At 66.6% G+C, this 17,753-nt stretch overlaps 2 protein-coding genes across 3 annotated transcripts; one reads left to right on the forward strand and one right to left on the reverse strand.

Annotated features, from left to right (window-relative positions):
• The first annotated feature begins 1,066 nt into the window (after positions 1-1,066).
• LOC116437281 (activator of basal transcription 1-like) lies at positions 1,067-3,045 on the forward strand. 2 transcript variants are annotated; one of them, XM_032094935.1, is made up of 4 exons: positions 1,067-1,182; positions 1,322-1,553; positions 1,826-2,031; positions 2,594-3,045. In XM_032094935.1, the coding sequence occupies exons 2-4, from the start codon at positions 1,322-1,324 to the stop codon at positions 2,894-2,896; spliced, it is 741 nt and encodes a 246-aa protein (XP_031950826.1). In that variant the 5' UTR covers positions 1,067-1,182; the 3' UTR covers positions 2,897-3,045. The 2 variants fall into 2 exon arrangements, with proteins under 2 accessions (XP_031950826.1, XP_031950827.1); XM_032094936.1 differs by having other exon boundaries at positions 1,853-2,031.
• Positions 3,046-4,257: 1,212 nt separating this feature from the next.
• On the reverse strand, positions 4,258-17,463 carry MBD1 (methyl-CpG binding domain protein 1). The gene is made up of 17 exons (XM_032094980.1): positions 17,327-17,463; positions 16,143-16,264; positions 15,491-15,605; positions 14,741-15,147; positions 13,927-14,012; positions 13,495-13,535; positions 12,997-13,146; positions 9,958-10,092; positions 9,762-9,809; positions 9,596-9,652; positions 9,426-9,503; positions 7,451-7,615; positions 6,246-6,356; positions 6,093-6,173; positions 5,925-6,011; positions 5,746-5,835; positions 4,258-4,728 (listed from the first exon to the last, which is right to left on the reverse strand). The coding sequence occupies exons 1-17, from the start codon at positions 17,333-17,335 to the stop codon at positions 4,282-4,284; spliced, it is 2,229 nt and encodes a 742-aa protein (XP_031950871.1). The 5' UTR covers positions 17,336-17,463; the 3' UTR covers positions 4,258-4,281.
• Positions 17,464-17,753: the final 290 nt, after the last annotated feature.

Consider the following 17,753-nt stretch of genomic DNA (forward strand, 5'->3'; position numbering starts at 1 on the left):
CTCCCTGCGCAGCCGCTGGGGACTGCGGGGCGGGGGCCGCCCCTGTCCTGGCCCCCCCCAAATCCCCCCCAAATCCCCCCCCGGGGTCCCTCCAGATGCTGATGGGGAAGGGAGGGGGCCCCCCCCCAGCCCGGCTTGGCCGAACTCCCGCAATCCCCCGGGCCCCCCACCCCCCCCAATTAAACCAGATGTTAATTATTGCGGGGGGGGGGGGTGAGGGGATTAGGGGTGTGCCCCCCCCCCAACACATCCCCTGGGGGTCCCACGGTGGGGCTGAGCCCCTCGGGGGGCTTGGGGGGGCCGGGAGGGCCCTAATCCCCCCCAGCTGCCGGATTAGGGGGGGTGGGGGATAATCCACTGCTCAGCCGCAGCCGGGACCCCCCCAGCACCAGAGGAGGGGGGGACACGGGATGGACGGGGGGGGGGGGGGGACACGGGGGGGGTGAGGGGGCTTTGGGGGATCGGGGGGGACATGGGGGGGCTGAAGGGACCTGGAGGGACAAGGAGGGGGCACTGGGGAGGGGGGTTGAGGGACTGCGGGGGGGGTCAGTGGGTCCCGGGGGGGGTCAGTGGGTCCCGGGGGGGGTCAGTGAGTCCCGGAGGGGGGGTCAGTGGGTTTCGGGGGGGGGTCAGTGGCTCTGGGGGGGGGGGTCAGTGGCTCTGGGGGGGTCAGTGGGTCCCGAAGCGGGGGGCCAGTGGGTCCCGGAGGGGGGGTCAGTGGCTCTGGGGGGGGCAGTGGGTCCCGGAGGGGGGTCAGTGGATCCCGGGGGGGTCAGTGGGTCCCGGGGGGTTTGATGGGCCCCGGGAAGGGGTCAGTGGGTCCCAGAGGGGGGGTCAGTGAGTCCCGGGGGGTGTCGGGGAGTCCCGGGGGGCTGGGGGGGGTAGGGGGGACACTGGGGGGGGTTCGATGGGGCCCAGAGCGGGCGGGACCGTTCCCGCCAAAACTCCCCCTCAGCCGTTCCCGCCCAAACCGCGGCGCGCGCTTCCCGCCGCCGCCAGGCCACGCCCCCAATGGGAGCCACGCCCCCCCGCGTACACCACGCCCCACCCAATAAGCCCCGCCCTTGACACTAGCCCCGCCCCCCCGCGCTTTACGGCTTTTCCGCGACACTCCCGGCCCGGGCTAGCGGCACTTTACGGCTGTGTTAGTGTTTTACGACGGCGAGCGGCAGCGTTGTCGGGGTGCGGGGGGGGCGGGGGCGGCTCGGGGGGGGCGGGGGCGGCTCCGGGGGGGCCCTTTGGGGGTCCCGGGGGGGGAGTCGGGGGTGCGGCAGACCCTGGGGGTGGCCGCCCCACTTTAACTCCCTCCTGCCCATCGCAGATGGCCGGGGCCGAGCGGGACGCGCACGGGAGGGGCGAGGAGGAGGAGGAGGAGGAGGAAGAAGAAGAAAAGGAGAAGGAGGAAGAGGAGGGTCCCGAGGACCCCCCCCCAAAGCCGGTGGTGCCGGGGGTGCTGTACTTGTCCTTCCTCCCGCCGGGCTTCGGGCCCCGCCAGGCCCGGGCGCTGCTGCGGCCGCACGGGGAGCTGGGCAGGGTCTTCCTGCAGCCCCACGGTGAGTCCGGGGGTCCTGGGGGGGGTCCTGGGGTGCCAAGGGGTCCCACGGAGCCCCTCCTGGCACCGGCAGTGGGTGGGGAGGGGGTGTCAGGGCACCCTGGTGGGCTCAGGGGGGGCTGGAGGGGGGCTGGTGTCCCCACAGAGCCCCTCAGGTACAGAATGGGGGGGGTGAGGGGGGGGTCAGGTCCCCTCCCAGGTCAGTGACACCCTTGAGGGGGGTTCAGCCCCGCCAAGCTGGGGGGGTTCAGCCCTCCCGGGGGGGGGTCTCAGCCCCCATTTCTCACCTCCCCCCCCCAGGAGGGTCCGTGCGGCGGCGGCGGCAGCGCCCGGGGGGGCCCCCGGCGGTGGCGTTCGCCGAGGGCTGGGTGGAATTCCGGGACAAGCGAGCGGCCAAACGCGCGGCCAAAATCCTGCACGGGGCCCCCATGGCCCCCCGGCCCCGCAGCCCCTTCCGCCACCACTGCTGGAGCATCAAGGTGCCGGAGGGGGGGGGGGGGCGGGACCCGAGGGGGTCCTGGGTGGTCCAGAACCCTTTTGGGGGGGGGGGGGGTTGGATCCCTGCTGGGGGGGGTCAGACCCTTGGGTGCCCCGGGGGGACCCGAGGGGGTCCTGGGTGATCCAGAACCCTTTTAGGGGGGGGGTTGGATCCCTGCTGGGGGGGGTCAGACCCTTGGGTACCCCGGGGGGAGGGCAGAGGGTGGCGGGGGGGCACCTGTGGGTTCGTGGGCAATGGGGACCCTTTATGGAGGGGGGTTGGGGGAGCTCTGGGTCCCTTTTTGGGGGGGGGTCTTGGATGCTGGTGACCCATTGGGGGTTTGGGGTTTAAGGGGGTCCCCGACACTGGGGGGGGGTCCTTGAAGGGGTGGCGGGAGGAATGGGGGGAGGGGACAGCCCGCGGGGTGGGGGCTGGGCTGTACTGGGGACCCTTCCTCCAGCAGGTGAGGGGGGCTTTGAGTACCCCAAACGCTGATGGGGGGAGGGGGTGTCTGAGGCTGTTTTGGGGGTCCCCTGACCTCTGCCCATTCCCCCCCGCCCCAGTACCTGCCTGGGTTCCGCTGGCCCCACCTGAGCGAGCGGCTCAGCTACGAGCGCCAGGTCCGGGCCCAGCGCCTGCGGGCCGAGGTGGCCCAGGCCAAGCGCGAGGGGGGGTTCTACGCCCGCCGCGCCCCCAAAGCCACCAAAGACCCCCCCAAAACCTCCGGAGACCCCGCGGCCCCTCCCCCGACCTGGGGCTTCACCCAAAGACCCACCGAGGAGGAGATTTGGGGGCGCAAAGCTCGGCCCCCCCCGGCCGCGCCCCCCCGGCGGCTGCTGGAGAAGGTGTTTGGGGGAGGGAGGTGAGACCCCCCCTCAAATCTGGGGGGGGGGGGGGGGGGAAGGTCCCTTGGGCCGCCCGGAGCCCCCTCGGGACCTCCCACCCCCTTTCTCAAGGACTACGGAATGTTTTCTTTTTCTCCTTAAAACTTTTTTATTACTTTTAACAAAAATAATTCCTCGCGGTCTCTTTAAATTCTGCCGAGGGGGGCGGGACCAAGGGGACGGGGCGGGGCCAAGGGGAGGGGGCGGGGCCAAGGGGAGGGGGCGGGGCTATGGCTTCGGCGCGAATCTCCCTGAAGGCAGCGCGGGGGGGAGAGGCAAAGAATGGGCGTGGCTTAAGCAGCGCAGGCCACGCCCCCTCGCGGTGAAGGGGCGTAGCCTGAGGGAAGCGGCAGCAGGTGATTGGCGCACGTGGGCGGGGCCTGGCCCGAGGGGCGGGGCCTGGGAGAGCCACGCCCCCTCCCGCGCCTTAAACAGGACACTTAAATCTCTACGGGGGTGGGGGAAGGGCAGGGCTCTTAAAGGGGCCGCACCCCCATTTCGGGGGGCGGTTCCAGTGTCAAAAATAGAAGCTCTTGGGGGGGGGGGGGGGGGGAGGGGCCCCAGTATGGCACTGGGGAAACGGGAGAACGAACGAACTCGGGGCCCCATAAACCTGATGTCCCCAAACCTGGGGGTGGGGGGTGAACCCCCCCGAAATGGGTGCTGGGGGGCACCCCAATATCCCTGGGAAACCAAGCAGGGGGGAGTGGTACCAATCTGGGGACCCCCCCCCCCCCCCCCGCCCGAAATGCCACTACTGGGGTCCCTCAGCCTCGTGGTGTCACTGGGGGAGGGGGGCGGGGGGCAGCTGGGGTCCCCAAAATCGGGGTGTGACCCTGGGGTCCCCCTGAACCCCCACACGGCGGGGTCCTGGATCCCCCCAAGCCTGGGGGGCACCCCGGGATCTCCCAGTGCCTCTCGGGGAGTCGAGGGGTGCCAGTCCCACCCTGGGGACCCCCCCCGGGACCCCCGCAACGCCAGCGCCCCTCCCCCACCGCACCCGCGGGCTCCATCCCCAAATCCACTCCCCGCCCCAAAGGTGCAACACCCAAACCCTCCTCCCCACACCCACACCCCCCCATTCTAGTTCCCCCCCCCCTTTTTCCCCTCCTTTTCCTTCCCCCCCCCAATTTTGTCCCCCGATTTGCTCCACCCCCAATTCCACCTCAACCCTCACTTCCCAAATTCCCCCCCCCCCCCCAAAATTTTGGTTCCTTTTCCATTTGGTTTCCCTTCCCCCACCACCTCCATCCCCATTTCCTTCCCACCAACATCCCCCTCCCCAAATCCATTTTCCCACATCCTTCACTCCCCTCCCTTCGCTCCCATCCGCCCCCCCCCGCCCCCTCCTCAAATCCCCCCCTCCCTCAGTGCCCCACCCCCGCCAGCATCAGGCAGGGCCGGCAGCTTCGCCCCCCCCTCACCAGCACGTGGCAGCGGGGGGCGGGGGGCCGGGCCGGGGGTCCCGGGGGTCCCGGGCAGGGCCCGTAGGCTTCCAGGTCACAGAGCAGCTCCACCAGGTCGAGCACGGAGCGCAGGGGGGGACGCCGGGCCAGCACCTCGTGCCCGGGGGGCACCGGGCGGCCACGGGCCACCAGCACCCGGAACGCCAGCCCCGGGTTCAGCAGCACGGCGGCCGCGGCCATGGGCGAGCGGGGGCAGCGCTGAACGAGCCGCAAGCCCCGAGCCGGGCACGGCCCGGGGCCGCCGCCATCGCCCCCCACCACCCCCCAGTGCGCCGGGAGGGGGATCTCGGCCAGTTCCTCCAGGAAGGAGCCGGGCCAGAGCTGGGGGGCGGGGGGCAGCGGGAGGGGCTGCGGGAGAGAAGGGGTTAATGGCATGGGGGGGACGCTCGGGAGCGCCGGGAGCCCCCCCAAGAACCTCGCGATTCCCTCCCCCATTCTAAACACCCCCCACCCCCGGCTTCGAGGCCAGCCCTAAAATGCCAAGGAGCCTCCCAAAAACCCCAAAACCCTCCCAAAAAACCCTTCCTCAGCTCCCCAAACCCCTCCCCCCTCCCCAAAACCCCTTCCTCAGCTCCCCAGAAACCCCCTCCCCCCTCCCAAGAACCCCTTCCTCAGCTCCCTAGAAACCCCGAAACCCTCCTAAAAACCCCTTTCTCAGCTCCCCAGAAACCCCTTCCCCCTCCCAAAAACCCCTTCCTCAGCTCCCCAGAAACCCCAAAACTCCTCCCAAGAAACCCTTCCTCAGCTCCCCAGAAACCCCAAAACTCCTCCTAAAAACCCCTTCCTCAGCTCCCCAGAAACCCCTTCCCCCTCCCAAAAACCCCTTCCTCAGCTCCCCAAACCCCTCCCCCCTCCCAAAAACCCCTTCCTCAGCTCCCCAGAAACCCCGAAACCCCTCCCAAAAACCCCTTCCTCAGCTCCCCAGAAACCCCGAAACCCCTCCCAAAAACCCCTTCCTCAGCTCCCCAGAAACCCCAAAACTCCTCCCAAAAACCTCTTCTTCAGCTCCCCAGGACCCCAAACCCCTTCCCCCCTCCCAAAAACCCCTTCCCCAGGACTGCAAACTCCTCCCCCCTCCCAAAAACCCCTTCCTCAGCTCCCCAAACCCCTCCCCCCCCCCCAAAAACCCCTTCCTCAACTCCCCAGGACCCCAAAACCCCTCAAGGTCCCATTTCTCAGGGTGCCACCCCCCCCTCCCCCCAAAATCCCCCTCACCCATCCCCTCTAAAGCCCTCCCCAGGACACCCCCAACCCCTCCAGAACCCCCTCAACCCCTCGAGAGCCCCCCCAGGACACTCCGAAGAGCCTCAGGACCCCCTAAATTCTCCAAGCCCCCCCTCCCCGAGGGTCCCCCCCCTTCCTCACCACTCGGCTGCCTCCCTCCTCCTCTTCCTCCTCCTCCTCCTCACTCTCATCCAGCACCACCAGCGGGGCAGGGGGGGGCCGGGGGGGCACCTGGGGGTGACAGCAGAGGCTCAAGAGGGGGTTGGGGGGGTCAGGGACCCCCTCCCCACCCCCCCAAACCTCAGAGCCCCCCCCCTTACCGGCACCAGGGACGCGCTGGGCTGCGGCTGCTCCTGCTTCACGCGGGGGGTGGCGGCGATCAGGACCCCCAAATCCCCCGGGGGGGGCTGGAAAAGGGGGGGAAGGGGCGTTACGGGGGGGTCCCAAGCACCCTGAGGGGGTTCAAGGGGTGCTGGGGTCCCACTCACCCTTTCGGGGGCAGCGCTGGGCTCCGGGGGGGCCCCTTTGAGGCGGGGGGCCGAGGCGATGAGGAGCCCCAGGCGGGGGTCCTGGGGGGCGGGGGGGGTTAGGGGGGGCCCCCAGGTGTCCAGGGGGGGTCCCAAGCGGCCGGAGGGTCTCACCTCGAGGCGGGGGAGGGGTCCCACCTCCTCCTTGACGGGGCAGAGGCGCAGGGGGGGTCCCGGGAGGGGCCCGGGGCCCTGCTCAGCCCCCCCCAGCGGCTCCTCCTTGTCCTGTGGGGGGAGGGCACAGAGGGGGAGGGGCACGTCAGGGGGACCCCCGGCAGCCAGGTGGGACCCCCAGACAGGAGACCCAAGTGTCTGGGAGGGACCCCCACCCCCTAAAAAGGGACCCGGGTGTCTGGGAAGAACCCAACCCCCACCTCATCCCTCGTGGGGAAACTGAGGCACACACAAGCATTGGGGTCACGGGGGGGAGGGGCGCGGGTCCGAGGCAGCTGGGGGTCCCCAAAACCCCCCCAAGGCCCCTCCCGCGGGGGGGGGGTGGGGTGCCTGGACACCTGGGTCCCCTCCCCCGACGCCTGGGTCCCCCGAGGGGGGAGGGTCCATGCAGAGCGAAGCAGCAAAGCGAGCACAGCCAAGGGGGGAGGGGGTGGGGGTCTTTAGGGGGGGGGAGAGGGGGTGAGGCTCCCATGGGGGTCGGAGGAGCATTTTGGGGTCCCCCCTGAGCAGAGGGGGGGTCCCGTTACCTTGCGGGGGGGGCGGGGCAGGCGGCGGCTCCGGGCGGCGGCGCGGGGGGGCCGGGGGGGCCGGCGGCGGCGGGGCCTGGACGAGGGGAGGGGGCGGCCGCTCCAGGGGGGCCCCCAGCGACCCCCCCCCACCGGCAGCAGCCGCCTCTGCGCCAGGAGAGAGACCTCAGAGGGGCTGGGGCACCCCGAATTCCAAGGGGGGAGGGATGTGGATTGGGGAGGGGGGGCGGGCACAGATGCAGGAACACCCCCCCGAGGGACCCCCACCCCCCCCACAAAGGAACCCAGGGTGAGCCCCCCAAAGCCAAGCGATGCAGAAGGACCCAGGCGTCTGGGTGACACCCCCCCCCCCCAAAAACAGGACCCAGGCGTCCAGGAGCCAACCTGGCTGCCAACCAACCCCTTCCTCCCATCCCAAACTTGTCCATACTGGTCCAAACTGGGCCACGCGCCCGAGGCGGGCGGAGGGGGTGGTGGGGGGAGCCCGAGCCTTGCGCGTGCCTCAGTTTCCCCAGCCAAAGGAGTCGGGTCGCCGAGGAAGGGAGCGGAGAGGATGGCTGGGGCTTGCTGGGAGGTTACTGGGAGATTACTGGGAGGAAGCTCTGGGGGGGCACCCACCATAGCACAGCGCAGGCACTGCCTCCAGCGGCACTTCTGGCGCTTGAGGTTCTGCCCCCCGAACTTGGGCTTGTCCCGGCAGAAGTCGCAGCGGCCGCAGTCGGCCGGGCGCCGGCAGGCTGCGCACACCCCGCAGCGCCGGCTGGCCCGGCTCCGCACCCCCCGCTGCCGGCAGAGAGCGGCGTCACCCCCGGGGGTCCCCAAATGTCCCCAAGACCCACCGCGGGAAGGGGGGGGAGGAGGGGGGGGGGGATGTTAGTGAGGGAGCAGCTATTAGGAACGTTACGGTAGATGCGGCGGTATTAGGGGTATTACGGCAGCCGGGCAGCAGCACGTTAGGCCGAGACAGATATTGGGTGGGAGCAGCTATTAGAGGCATTAAGGTATCTGAGCCCCAGTATGTGGGGTATTACGGTATCTGCGCTCTGCTATTAGGGTACCTTAGAGCTAATTAAACCTGGAGTGGTAATTAAGAGCATTGGGGTAACCAAACCCTGCTCTTGGGGGGGCTGTGGTACCTGAACCCCATTATCTGGGGCATTACGGTACCTGCACCCCACTATCAAGATCCCCTGGACCCTGCTTTTCAACCTGGAGCACTTACTAGGAGATTTATGGTAACCAAACCCCGCTCTTAGGGGGTACCTGAACCCCATTATTTGGGGTGTCACAGCGCCCCAACCCCACAGCCAGGCTCGTTCAGAGCCTCTGGTCAGCTTCATGGCAACCAAACCCTGCTATCAGTGGTGTTAGGGTACCTGAACCCCGTTACTTGGGGTGTCACAGCGCCCCAACCCCAGTCAGGGTCGCTCAGAGCCCCCCGACAGCTGTGAACAGCTCTTGGGGTGTCACAGTGACCTGACCCCAGCATTAGGGGTATTATGGTAGCGGCACCCCACAATTCGTGGGGTTTGAATGCGCTGAACCCCAATGTTCAGCCTTGGAACAGCTCATAGGGTGATTATGGTACCTGCACCCCAATATTGAATGGCCTGAACTCCAACATTAGGAGCTGGGACAGCCTTTAGGATAATTATGGTACCTGCACCCCAATATTCCACAGCCTGAACCCCGGCATTGGGGCTGGGACAGCCTTTAGGATAATTACGGTACCCAGACCCCAATATTCCACGGCCTGAACCCCGGCATCGGGGCTGGGACAGCCTTTAGGATAATTACGGTACCTGCACCCCAGTATTCCACAGCCTGAACCCCGGCACTGGGGCTGGGACAGCTTTTAGGATAATTACGGTACCTGCACCCCAATATTCCACAGCCTGAACCCTGGCATTGGGGCTGGGACAGCCTTTAGGATAATTACGGTACCTGCACCCCAATATTCCACAGCCTGAACCCCGGCATTGGGGCTGGGACAGCCTTTAGGATAATTACGGTACCTGCACCCCAATATTCCACAGCCTGAACCCCGGCATTGGGGCTGGGACAGCCTTTAGGATAATTACGGTACCTGCACCCCAATATTCCACGGCCTGAACCCCGGCATTGGGGCTGGGACAGCCTTTAGGATAATTACGGTACCCAGACCCCAATATTCCACAGCCTGAACCCTGGCATTGGGGCTGGGACAGCCTTTAGGATAATTATGGTACCTGCACCCCAATATTCCACAGCCTGAACCCCGGCATTGGGGCTGGGACAACTTTTAGGATAATTACGGTACCTGCACCCCAATATTCCACAGCCTGAACCCCGGCATTGGGGCTGGGACAGCCTTTAGGATAATTACGGTACCTGCACCCCAATATTCCACAGCCTGAACCCCGGCATTGGGGCTGGGACAGCCTTTAGCATAATTACGGTACCCACACCCCAATATTGTCCCCTTTTTCAGGCCCTTATATTAAGGGCATTACGGCCCCCCCCCGCCCCTAATAGCTGCCCCGGGAGGGGCGGGGCCAGGGGTAGAGGGGGCGGGGCTAAGGGGCAGGGGGCGGAGCCAGGGGCTGTCACTCACCCCAGCCCCACCTCGGGGCCCGGGGGGCTTCGGGGGTCGCCCCGGCTTCTTCTTCTCCTTCCCCTTGGTCAGCGGCTTCTGGGAGGGAGGGGGGTCAGTGGGGGGGGGCGGGGGGAGGGGCTGGGGGGTCCCGGATGTGCTCTGGGGGTGGGGGGGGGGGTCCCACTCACTCTCTGCCGGGTGCTGGAGGCGTCACTGGGCTCCCTCTCCACGGGGGGCTTCCACTTCTGGGGGGGAGGGGGGGAAATGGGGGTGAGGGGGGGCACCCAGGGGTCCAACCCCACCCAGGACATCCAGGGGTCCCGGCTGTGCCACCCCCGGGGGTCCCGCACTCACCTCTGTCAGGGGCCGCGGACTCTGGGTCTTCTTGGCCGCCCTGGCTTTCTGGGGTGGGGGGGGGAACAACACAGGGTGGGGGGGGCGGGGTCAGGAGGGGACATCAGGGGACACCCCAGGGTGCGGCAGGAGGTGCCAGGGGGTCCCCGAGGCGCTCGAGGGGGAGGGGAAGGTGAATTGCGGGGGGCGGTCCCACCTTGGGGCGCAGGCAGCGGCGCCTCAGGCAGCGCCACTGGCGCTTGAGGCCGGGCTGCAGCCGGCGCAGGCAGATGCAGCAGCTGCCGCAGTCCTCGGTGCTCAGGCAGCCGGCGCAGGAGCCGCAGCCCAGGCCCTGCGGGGACACGGGGCAGAACACGGGAGAACGTGGGAAAATATGGGAGAATATGGGAGAATGCACAGCCACAGACAGGGGGACAGGAGCCGCAGCCCAGGCCCTGCGGGGACACAGCGCGGGAGAACATGGGAAAATATGGGAAAATATGGGAAAATGTGCAACCACAGACAGGGGGACACGGGGAGAGGAGCCGCAGCCCAGGCCCTGCGGGGACACGGGGCACAGTGCGGGAGAACACGGGAGAACATGGAAGAATATGGGAGAATATGGGAGAACGCACAGCCACAGACAGGGGACAGGGGCAGCAGCCCAGACCCTGCAGGGACACGAGGCACAGCACGGGAGAACATGGGATAATGTGGGAAAATATGGGAAAATGCGGGAGAAAATAGGAGAATATGGGAAAATGTGCAACCACAGACAGGGGACAGGGGGACACAGGACAGGGGGACACAGGGACAGGGGGAGAGGAGCCGCAGCCCAGGCCCTGCGGGGACACGGGGCACAGTGTGGGAGAACATGGGAAAATATGGGAAAATGCACAGCCACAGAAAGGGGACAGGGGGACACGGCGACACGGGGACAGGGGGACAGGGGCAGCAGCCCAGGCCCTGCGGGGACACAGGGCACAGCGTGGAAGAACATGGGAAAATATGGGAAATAATAGGAGAAAATAGGAAAATATGGGAAAATGTGCAACCACAGACAGGGGGACACGGGGCAGGGGGACACAGGGACAGGGGGCAGCAGCCCAGGCCCTGCGGGGACACGGGGCACGGCACAGGAGAACATGGGATAATGTGGGAAAACATAGGAAAATGCGGGAGAAAATAGGAGAATATGGGAAAATGTGCAAGCACAGACAAGGGACAGGAGCCGCAGCCCAGGCCCTGCGGGGACACGGGGCACAGTGTGGGAGAACATGGGAAAATATGGGAAAATATGGGAAAATGTGCAACCACAGACAGGGGGACACGGGGAGAGGAGCCGCAGCCCAGGCCCTGCGGGGACACGGGGCACAGTGCAGGAGAACACGGGAGAACATGGAAGAATATGGGAGAATATGGGAGAACGCACAGCCACAGACAGGGGACAGGGGCAGCAGCCCAGACCCTGCAGGGACACGAGGCACAGCACGGGAGAACATGGGATAATGCGGGAAAATATGGGAAAATGCGGGAGAAAATAGGAGAATATGGGAAAATGTGCAACCACAGACAGGGGACAGGGGGACACAGGACAGGGGGACACAGGGACAGGGGGAGAGGAGCCGCAGCCCAGGCCCTGCGGGGACACGGGGCACAGTGTGGGAGAACATGGGAAAATACGGGAAAATGCACAGCCACAGAAAGGGGACAGGGGGACACGGCGACACGGGGACAGGGGGACAGGGGCAGCAGCCCAGGCCCTGCGGGGACACGGGGCACAGCGTGGAAGAACATGGGAAAATATGGGAAATAATAGGAGAAAATAGGAAAATATGGGAAAATGTGCAACCACAGACAGGGGGACACGGGGCAGGGGGACACAGGGACAGGGGGCAGCAGCCCAGGCCCTGCGGGGACACGGGGCACGGCACGGGAGAACATGGGATAATGTGGGAAAACATAGGAAAATGCGGGAGAAAATAGGAGAATATGGGAAAATGTGCAAGCACAGACAAGGGACAGGAGCCGCAGCCCAGGCCCTGCGGGGACATGGGGCACGGCACGGGAGAACATGGGAAAATGTGGGAAAACACAGGAAAATGCGGGAGAAAATAGGAGAATATGGGAAAATGTGCAAGCACAGACAAGGGACAGGAGCCGCAGCCCAGGCCCTGCGGGGACATGGGGCACGGCACGGGAGAACATTGAAAAATGTGGGAAAACACAGGAAAATATGCGAGAATATGGGAGAAAATAGAATACGGGAAAATGCGCAGCCACAGACAGGGGACAGGGGACACAGGACGGGGACACAGGACAGGGGGACAGGAGCCACAGCCCAGGCCCTGTGGGGACACGGGGCAGAACACGGGAAAGTGTGGGAAAATGTGGGAAAATACGGGAGAAAATAGGAGAAAATGGGAAAATGCACAGCCACAGATGGGGGACAGGGGACATAGGGACAGGGGGACACAGAACAAGAGCCACAGCCCAGGCCCTGTGGGGACACGAGGCACAGCATGGGATAATGTCAGAGAACACGGGAAAATGCGGGAAAACACAGAAAAATGCAGGAAAACACCGAAAAACGTGGGAAAACACCGAAAAACGTGGGAAAACACCGAAAAACGTGGGAAAACACAGGAAAATGTGGGATAACGTGGGTGAATGTGCAGCCACAACCAGGGTAGGGGGGGGACGGGGCTCAGGTGACCATGGCAGGATATGGGAGAAGGTGGGAGAACACAGATAAACGTGCGAAAACACGGGAGAAAACGGGAGAAAACGGGAGAAACCGGGAGAAAACGGGAGAAACTGGGAGAAACCGGGAGAAGGCACAGCCACAGCCAGGGGACAGCAGGACAGGGGTCAGGCAGAGAGCACAGGAGCCGCACTCAGGCCCTGCAGGGAACGTGGGGTGACACCAGGATGGGACACCCCCAGGTAACGTGGGGTGACACCCGGTAACGCCCAGCAACGAGGGGTATCAGAGCACAGCAGAGCCGGTAACGTTAATTAACGCAGCTAACGCTTAATTAGCACGGGCTAACGTTAATTAGCGCCGGTGTCCTCGGACAGTGAAGGAGGGGACACCAAGGAGGGGACACGGAGGTGACAAAGAGGTGGCAAGGGGGACACCCAGCCCAGCAGCAGCCCAGGGGTGTGGGTGACACCCGCGGGGGAGGGAGGGTGACACCAGGACGGGGTGCTGGTGGCACTGGGGGGGTGACAGCGGCACGGGGGGGGCCGGTACCTTCTTGACGATGCGCAGGCAGCGGCGCAGGAGGCACTTGGGGGTCGGGCCGGGCCCAGAGGGGCCCCCGGGGGGGTTGCGGGCGCAGGCGCTGCAGATGCCGCAGTCCTCGGGGATGCGACAGGCCTGGCACGAGCCACAGCCCACCCGCTGTGGGGAGGGGGTGTCAGGGGTCTGGGGGGCACGGCAGTGCCACAAAGCCCACCCTGAGGGGCTGGGGGGGCACGGCAGTGCCACAAAGCCCACCCTGAGGGACTGGGGGGGCACGGCAGCACCACAAAGCCCCACCCTGAGGGGCTGGGGGGGCACGGCAGGGCCACAAAGCCCCACCCTGAGGAACTGGGGAACACCCAGGGGCACGGCAGCCCCCAAACTGCCCTTTGAGGGAGTGGTGAACGCCCAGGGGCACAGCAGCCCCCCAAACCGCCACCCAAGGGATCTGGGGAACACCCAGGGGCACGGCAGCCCCCCCAAACCCCCCCAAGGGATGGGGGGTACCTTGTAGAATCGCTGCTCCCGGTTGAAGTCTCGTCTCTGGGCTGGGGGGAGATGGAGGAAGGGGGTCAGGGTCACCCCAATTTACCTGGGATCCCCCCCCAGAGCCCTCCAAGCTCCCTGAGCCCTCCCCTTCCCCCCCCCCCTCCTCGGCTCTGCTCCCCAGGATGGTCCAAAACAGAGGAAAAAGGAAGCAAGGAAGGATCAGGGAGGAGGAAGGGGAAGTTTCAGAACAATAAAATGAGGATAATCACAGGGTGGAAGCAATTCAGGGGATGATGATGATAATGGGAAAAAACTGCAGGAAATGAAAAACAAGAAAAGGGAAACGAGTACGAGAAAAAGAAAGAAAAAGCTCTGAAAAGGGGGGAAAACCCTCAGAAGGAGCAGGAGCGTGAAGAGGATGAGGAGGAGGGCGCTGAGGCCGAAGCTCACCACGGCAGTCAGGGCAGAGCCAGCGGCAGCGGCGCTGGGGGGGCAGCGACACCCCCGGGAAGAGGCTCTGGCAGCCGGCGCAGAGCCTGCGGGGGAGGGGGCGGCATTTTGGGGGGGGGGCAGGGGGACCCCAACACCCCCACTGCACCCCCCAGCCCCCAGGGATCCCACAACCCCCCCGAGGGAACCCCCCTACCCTGAATTTCTCCCCAGTGACCTCCCCCCAAACTTCCCCCAGGGAAGCCCTGGGGACCCCCACCCTTCCCTGGGACCCCTCCTGGGCACCCCCTCCCTCCCTTGGGACCCCCACCCTTCCCTAGGACCCCTTCCTGGGGACCCCCACCCTCCCCTGGGCACCCCCTCCTGGGGACCCCCACCCTCCCCTGGGACCCCTTCCTGGGGACCCCCACCCTTCCCCGGGACCCCTCCTGGGCACCCCCTCCCTCCCTTGGGACCCCCACCCTTCCCTAGGACCCCTTCCTGGGGACCCCCACCCTCCCCTGGGCACCCCCTCCTGGGGACCCCCACCCTCCCCTGGGACCCCTTCCTGGGGACCCCCACCCTTCCCCGGGACCCCTCCTGGGCACCCCCTCCCTCCCTTGGGACCCCCACCCTTCCCTAGGACCCCTTCCTGGGGACCCCCACCCTCCCCTGGGCACCCCCTCCTGGGGACCCCCACCCTCCCCTGGGACCCCTTCCTGGGGACCCCCACCCTTCCCTGGGACCCCTCCCCCCACACCGAGTTCCAGGGGACCTCCACCCCCACCTGGGGGACCCCACGACCCCCAGGGACCCCCCCAAGTCCCCCACTCACGCCACCACCCCGTCCTGGGGGGGCTCCGGGGGCGGCCGCTTCCGGGTCCTGCGGAGGGGGGGCTCCGGCGGGGGCGTGGCCTCAACGGGAGGGGGCGTGGCCTCGACTGGGGGGGGCGTGGCCTGAGCCAGTAGAAGCAGCGCCTGGACCGGAGGGGGCGGGGCCACGACCGGAGGGGGCGGGGCCTGAACCGATGTGGGCGGGGCCTGAACCGATGTGGGCGGGGCCTGAACCGATGTGGGCGGGGCCTGAACCGATGTGGGCGGGGCCTCCTGTGGCAGGGGCAGGGCCTTGTCGGTCTCAGCCCCGCCCACCTCCACCTCCACCTCCACCTCCTCCTTCTTGACGATTGTGGGGGGCTCCGGGAGGGGCCCGGCGGGCAGGCGCCATTTGGGGCTCTTCCTGGGCTGAGAGGCAGAAAATGGTGGGGGAGGGGTGTCACAGAGTGGAGGAAGAACCCCTTATGACCCCCCTCCCCACTTCAAGACCCCCCATTACTGTCCCTCCCCAATTTAGGGACCCCCCCGCCCCCAGTTCAGGGTCTCCTCAAGCCTTCCTCCTTTTTCTCACCCCCCTCTGCCCCGTTTCTTTCTCCCCCCACCCCAATTCCTCCCCACTTTAGGGATGACCCCGCCTAACCCCAGGGGAGCTGCAGCTTCCCCTCCCCACCCCCACCCCCCAGGCTCTTCTGGGGTTTTTAGGGCCCCTCCCCAGGTTTTTAGGGCCCCTCCCGGGTTCCAGCCCCCGTACCCGGCTGGGGCCTGGCCGCCGCAGCCCCGATTTGAAGTCGAAGTTGCTCAGGTCGTGCCCGGGGCCCAGGAACCGCCGCAGCTCGATCTTGCTGCGGAACTTCTGCCCTGTGGGGCTGCCGGGGGTCTCGGGTCACGGGAGGGGGCCCAAAACCCAAGGAAGGGGCCCCAAAACCGAGGGGAGGGGACCCAGAACCCGGGGAAGGGGTCACTGATCCCGAGGGAGCCCCCAGATGCCAAAGGGAAACAGGGGGAGGAATGGGAAAAGCGAGGGTGGGGGGGGTCCCAACACAGCTCAGGAGACCCCAAAACTCCTGCTGCGGTCCCAAAAAGGCCCCCCCCGATCCTCAGAATGGCCTGGACAAAACTGAGGGCACTGGAAATATTTGGGGGCGCAGCGCTGGGGGGAAGAAGGGGACACTGAAGCAGCCCCGGGGATCTCCTGGAGAGGGTGGGGGATGGCAGAGGGGCCCTGAACCTCCCCTGGGGGATGAGGGCTTAGGGGGAAGCCCCCAAACTGACGGGGGGATGGGAGGAGGGAGCTGCACGTGGGGGTGAAAGGGCAGAACCGGCGCCAGCCGCGGTCCGCGGTGCCCTTGGGTGGGGGGGGGGGGGGTTGGGGGAAGGGGGAAACGGGGCTGGGGGAGGGGCACCTCCTGTAGTAGGTGTCGCTGCGGCCGCTGGTGGCCCCGGATTTCCGAAAAGCTTCGCGGCGCTGCCAGCCCGGGCCCAGCGCCGGGCACTCGGACCAGCCCTCCGCCATCCTGCGGGGGGGCTGAGACCCCCGGGGACCGGGGTGGGGATGGGAGTCAGGACCTCAAACATCCCCGGACCCCGCCCCCAAACACGGCCCGGCCGCGCCCCCTCCCCCACGTGATTCCATTGACCCCCCCCCCTCCCCCCCTTCCCGCACGCAGCTCCCCTCCCCCACACAAACACATCCCCAAATCCGCCCCTCCCCCGCAGGAGGAGCCCCCAAAACCTGCTCTTCTCCTCACAAAGAGCCCCCAAAAGCCCCCCTCAAAAACAGCCTAAAAATGCCCCTCAAAAACAGCTCAAAACTGCCCCTCAAAAACACCCCAAAACTGCCCCTCAAAAACAGCCCCAAAACCTCTCCTTCTCCTCACAAACAGCCCCCAAAACCCCCCTCAAAAACAGCCCAAAAATGCCCCTCACAAACAGCCCAAACGGCCTTCAAAAACAGCCCAAAAATGCCCCTCAAAAACACCCCAAAACTGCCCCTAAAAACAGCCCAGAACTGCCCCTCAAAAACAGCCCCAAAACCTCCCCTTCTCCTCACAAACAGCCCCCAAAACCCCCCTCAAAAACAGCCCAAAAACGCCCCTCAAAAACAGCCCAAACCTGCTCCTTGTCCTCACAAACAGCCCCCAAAACCCCCCTCAAAAACAGCCCAAAACCCCCCCTCAAAACCACCCCAAAACTCCCCCTCCCCCCCACAAACAGCCCGACGCCCCCACAAACTGCCCCTCATAAACAGCCCCAAACCCCCCTTCTCCTCAAAAACACCCCAAAACCCCCCCTTCCCCTCAAAAACACCCCAAACCCCTCTCTTCGCCTCACAAACACCCCAAAACCCCCCTTCCCCTCAAAACCACCCCAAAACTCCCCCCCACCATCCCAAACAACCCCCAAACTCCCCCTCCCCATCCCAAACGACCCCCAAACCCCCCTTCCCCCTCACAACTCCCCTCCTCACGCTCCCCCCCCCGCCCCCCTCAGGGCCCGCCTTTCCCTCCCGGCCGCGTCTCCCCGCTGGGATCGCTCGCCCTGCCCCCTCCACGCCCAAGCCCGGTCCCGCAGCCCCCCAGCCCCTCACCGTGCCCATCCGCCTCCGCCTGTGGCGCAGCTCTTCCTCTTCCTCCTCCTCTTCCCCCTCCTCTTCCTCCGGCGACGCCGCGAGGCCGCGGGGGGCGGAGGGGGCGGGGCCCCGCGCCGGAAGAGGAAACGCCGGGCGGGAAGAGAAGGGAGGGCGGTGCTCTGGATCACGTGATGCTGCATCCACCAATGGGGATACGCCCCGCGCGGGAGGGGCGGGGCGATACGCGACTGGCGGGGCGGGGGGAGCACGTGACGCGGAAAAGGCGGGCTATGCTAATGAAGAGCCGTGTGGGCGTGGTTATGCTAATGAGCACCGACGAGGCCCCTCCGCCCCATTGGGAACCCCCCCCCCCCCAAAACCGCCAGAGACCCCTCCCAGCCCCCCCCCCCAAGGACGCTGCTCCCATTGCCCACCCCTCCCCCCT

The sequence above is a fragment of the Corvus moneduloides genome, chromosome 34, assembly GCF_009650955.1.
Source record: "Corvus moneduloides isolate bCorMon1 chromosome 34, bCorMon1.pri, whole genome shotgun sequence".
Lineage (NCBI taxonomy): Eukaryota > Metazoa > Chordata > Aves > Passeriformes > Corvidae > Corvus > Corvus moneduloides.

Excerpts from the sequence above, each read along its gene's own strand:
- LOC116437281 (XM_032094935.1), top strand. The coding sequence starts at position 1,322 with ATGGCCGGGGCCGAGCGGGACGCGCACGGGAGGGGCGAGGAGGAGGAG. Across the intron at positions 1,554-1,825 it reads GGTCTTCCTGCAGCCCCACG|CCCCCATTTCTCACCTCCCC; the intron begins GTGAGTCCGGGG and ends GGGGGGTCTCAG. Across the intron at positions 2,032-2,593 it reads ACCACTGCTGGAGCATCAAG|TACCTGCCTGGGTTCCGCTG; the intron begins GTGCCGGAGGGG and ends CCCCCGCCCCAG.
- MBD1 (XM_032094980.1), bottom strand. Across the intron at positions 13,536-13,926 it reads GCTCTGCCCTGACTGCCGTG|CCCAGAGACGAGACTTCAAC; the intron begins GTGAGCTTCGGC and ends ATCTCCCCCCAG. Across the intron at positions 4,729-5,745 it reads AGGAGGGAGGCAGCCGAGTG|CCCCTCCCGCTGCCCCCCGC; the intron begins GTGAGGAAGGGG and ends TCTCTCCCGCAG.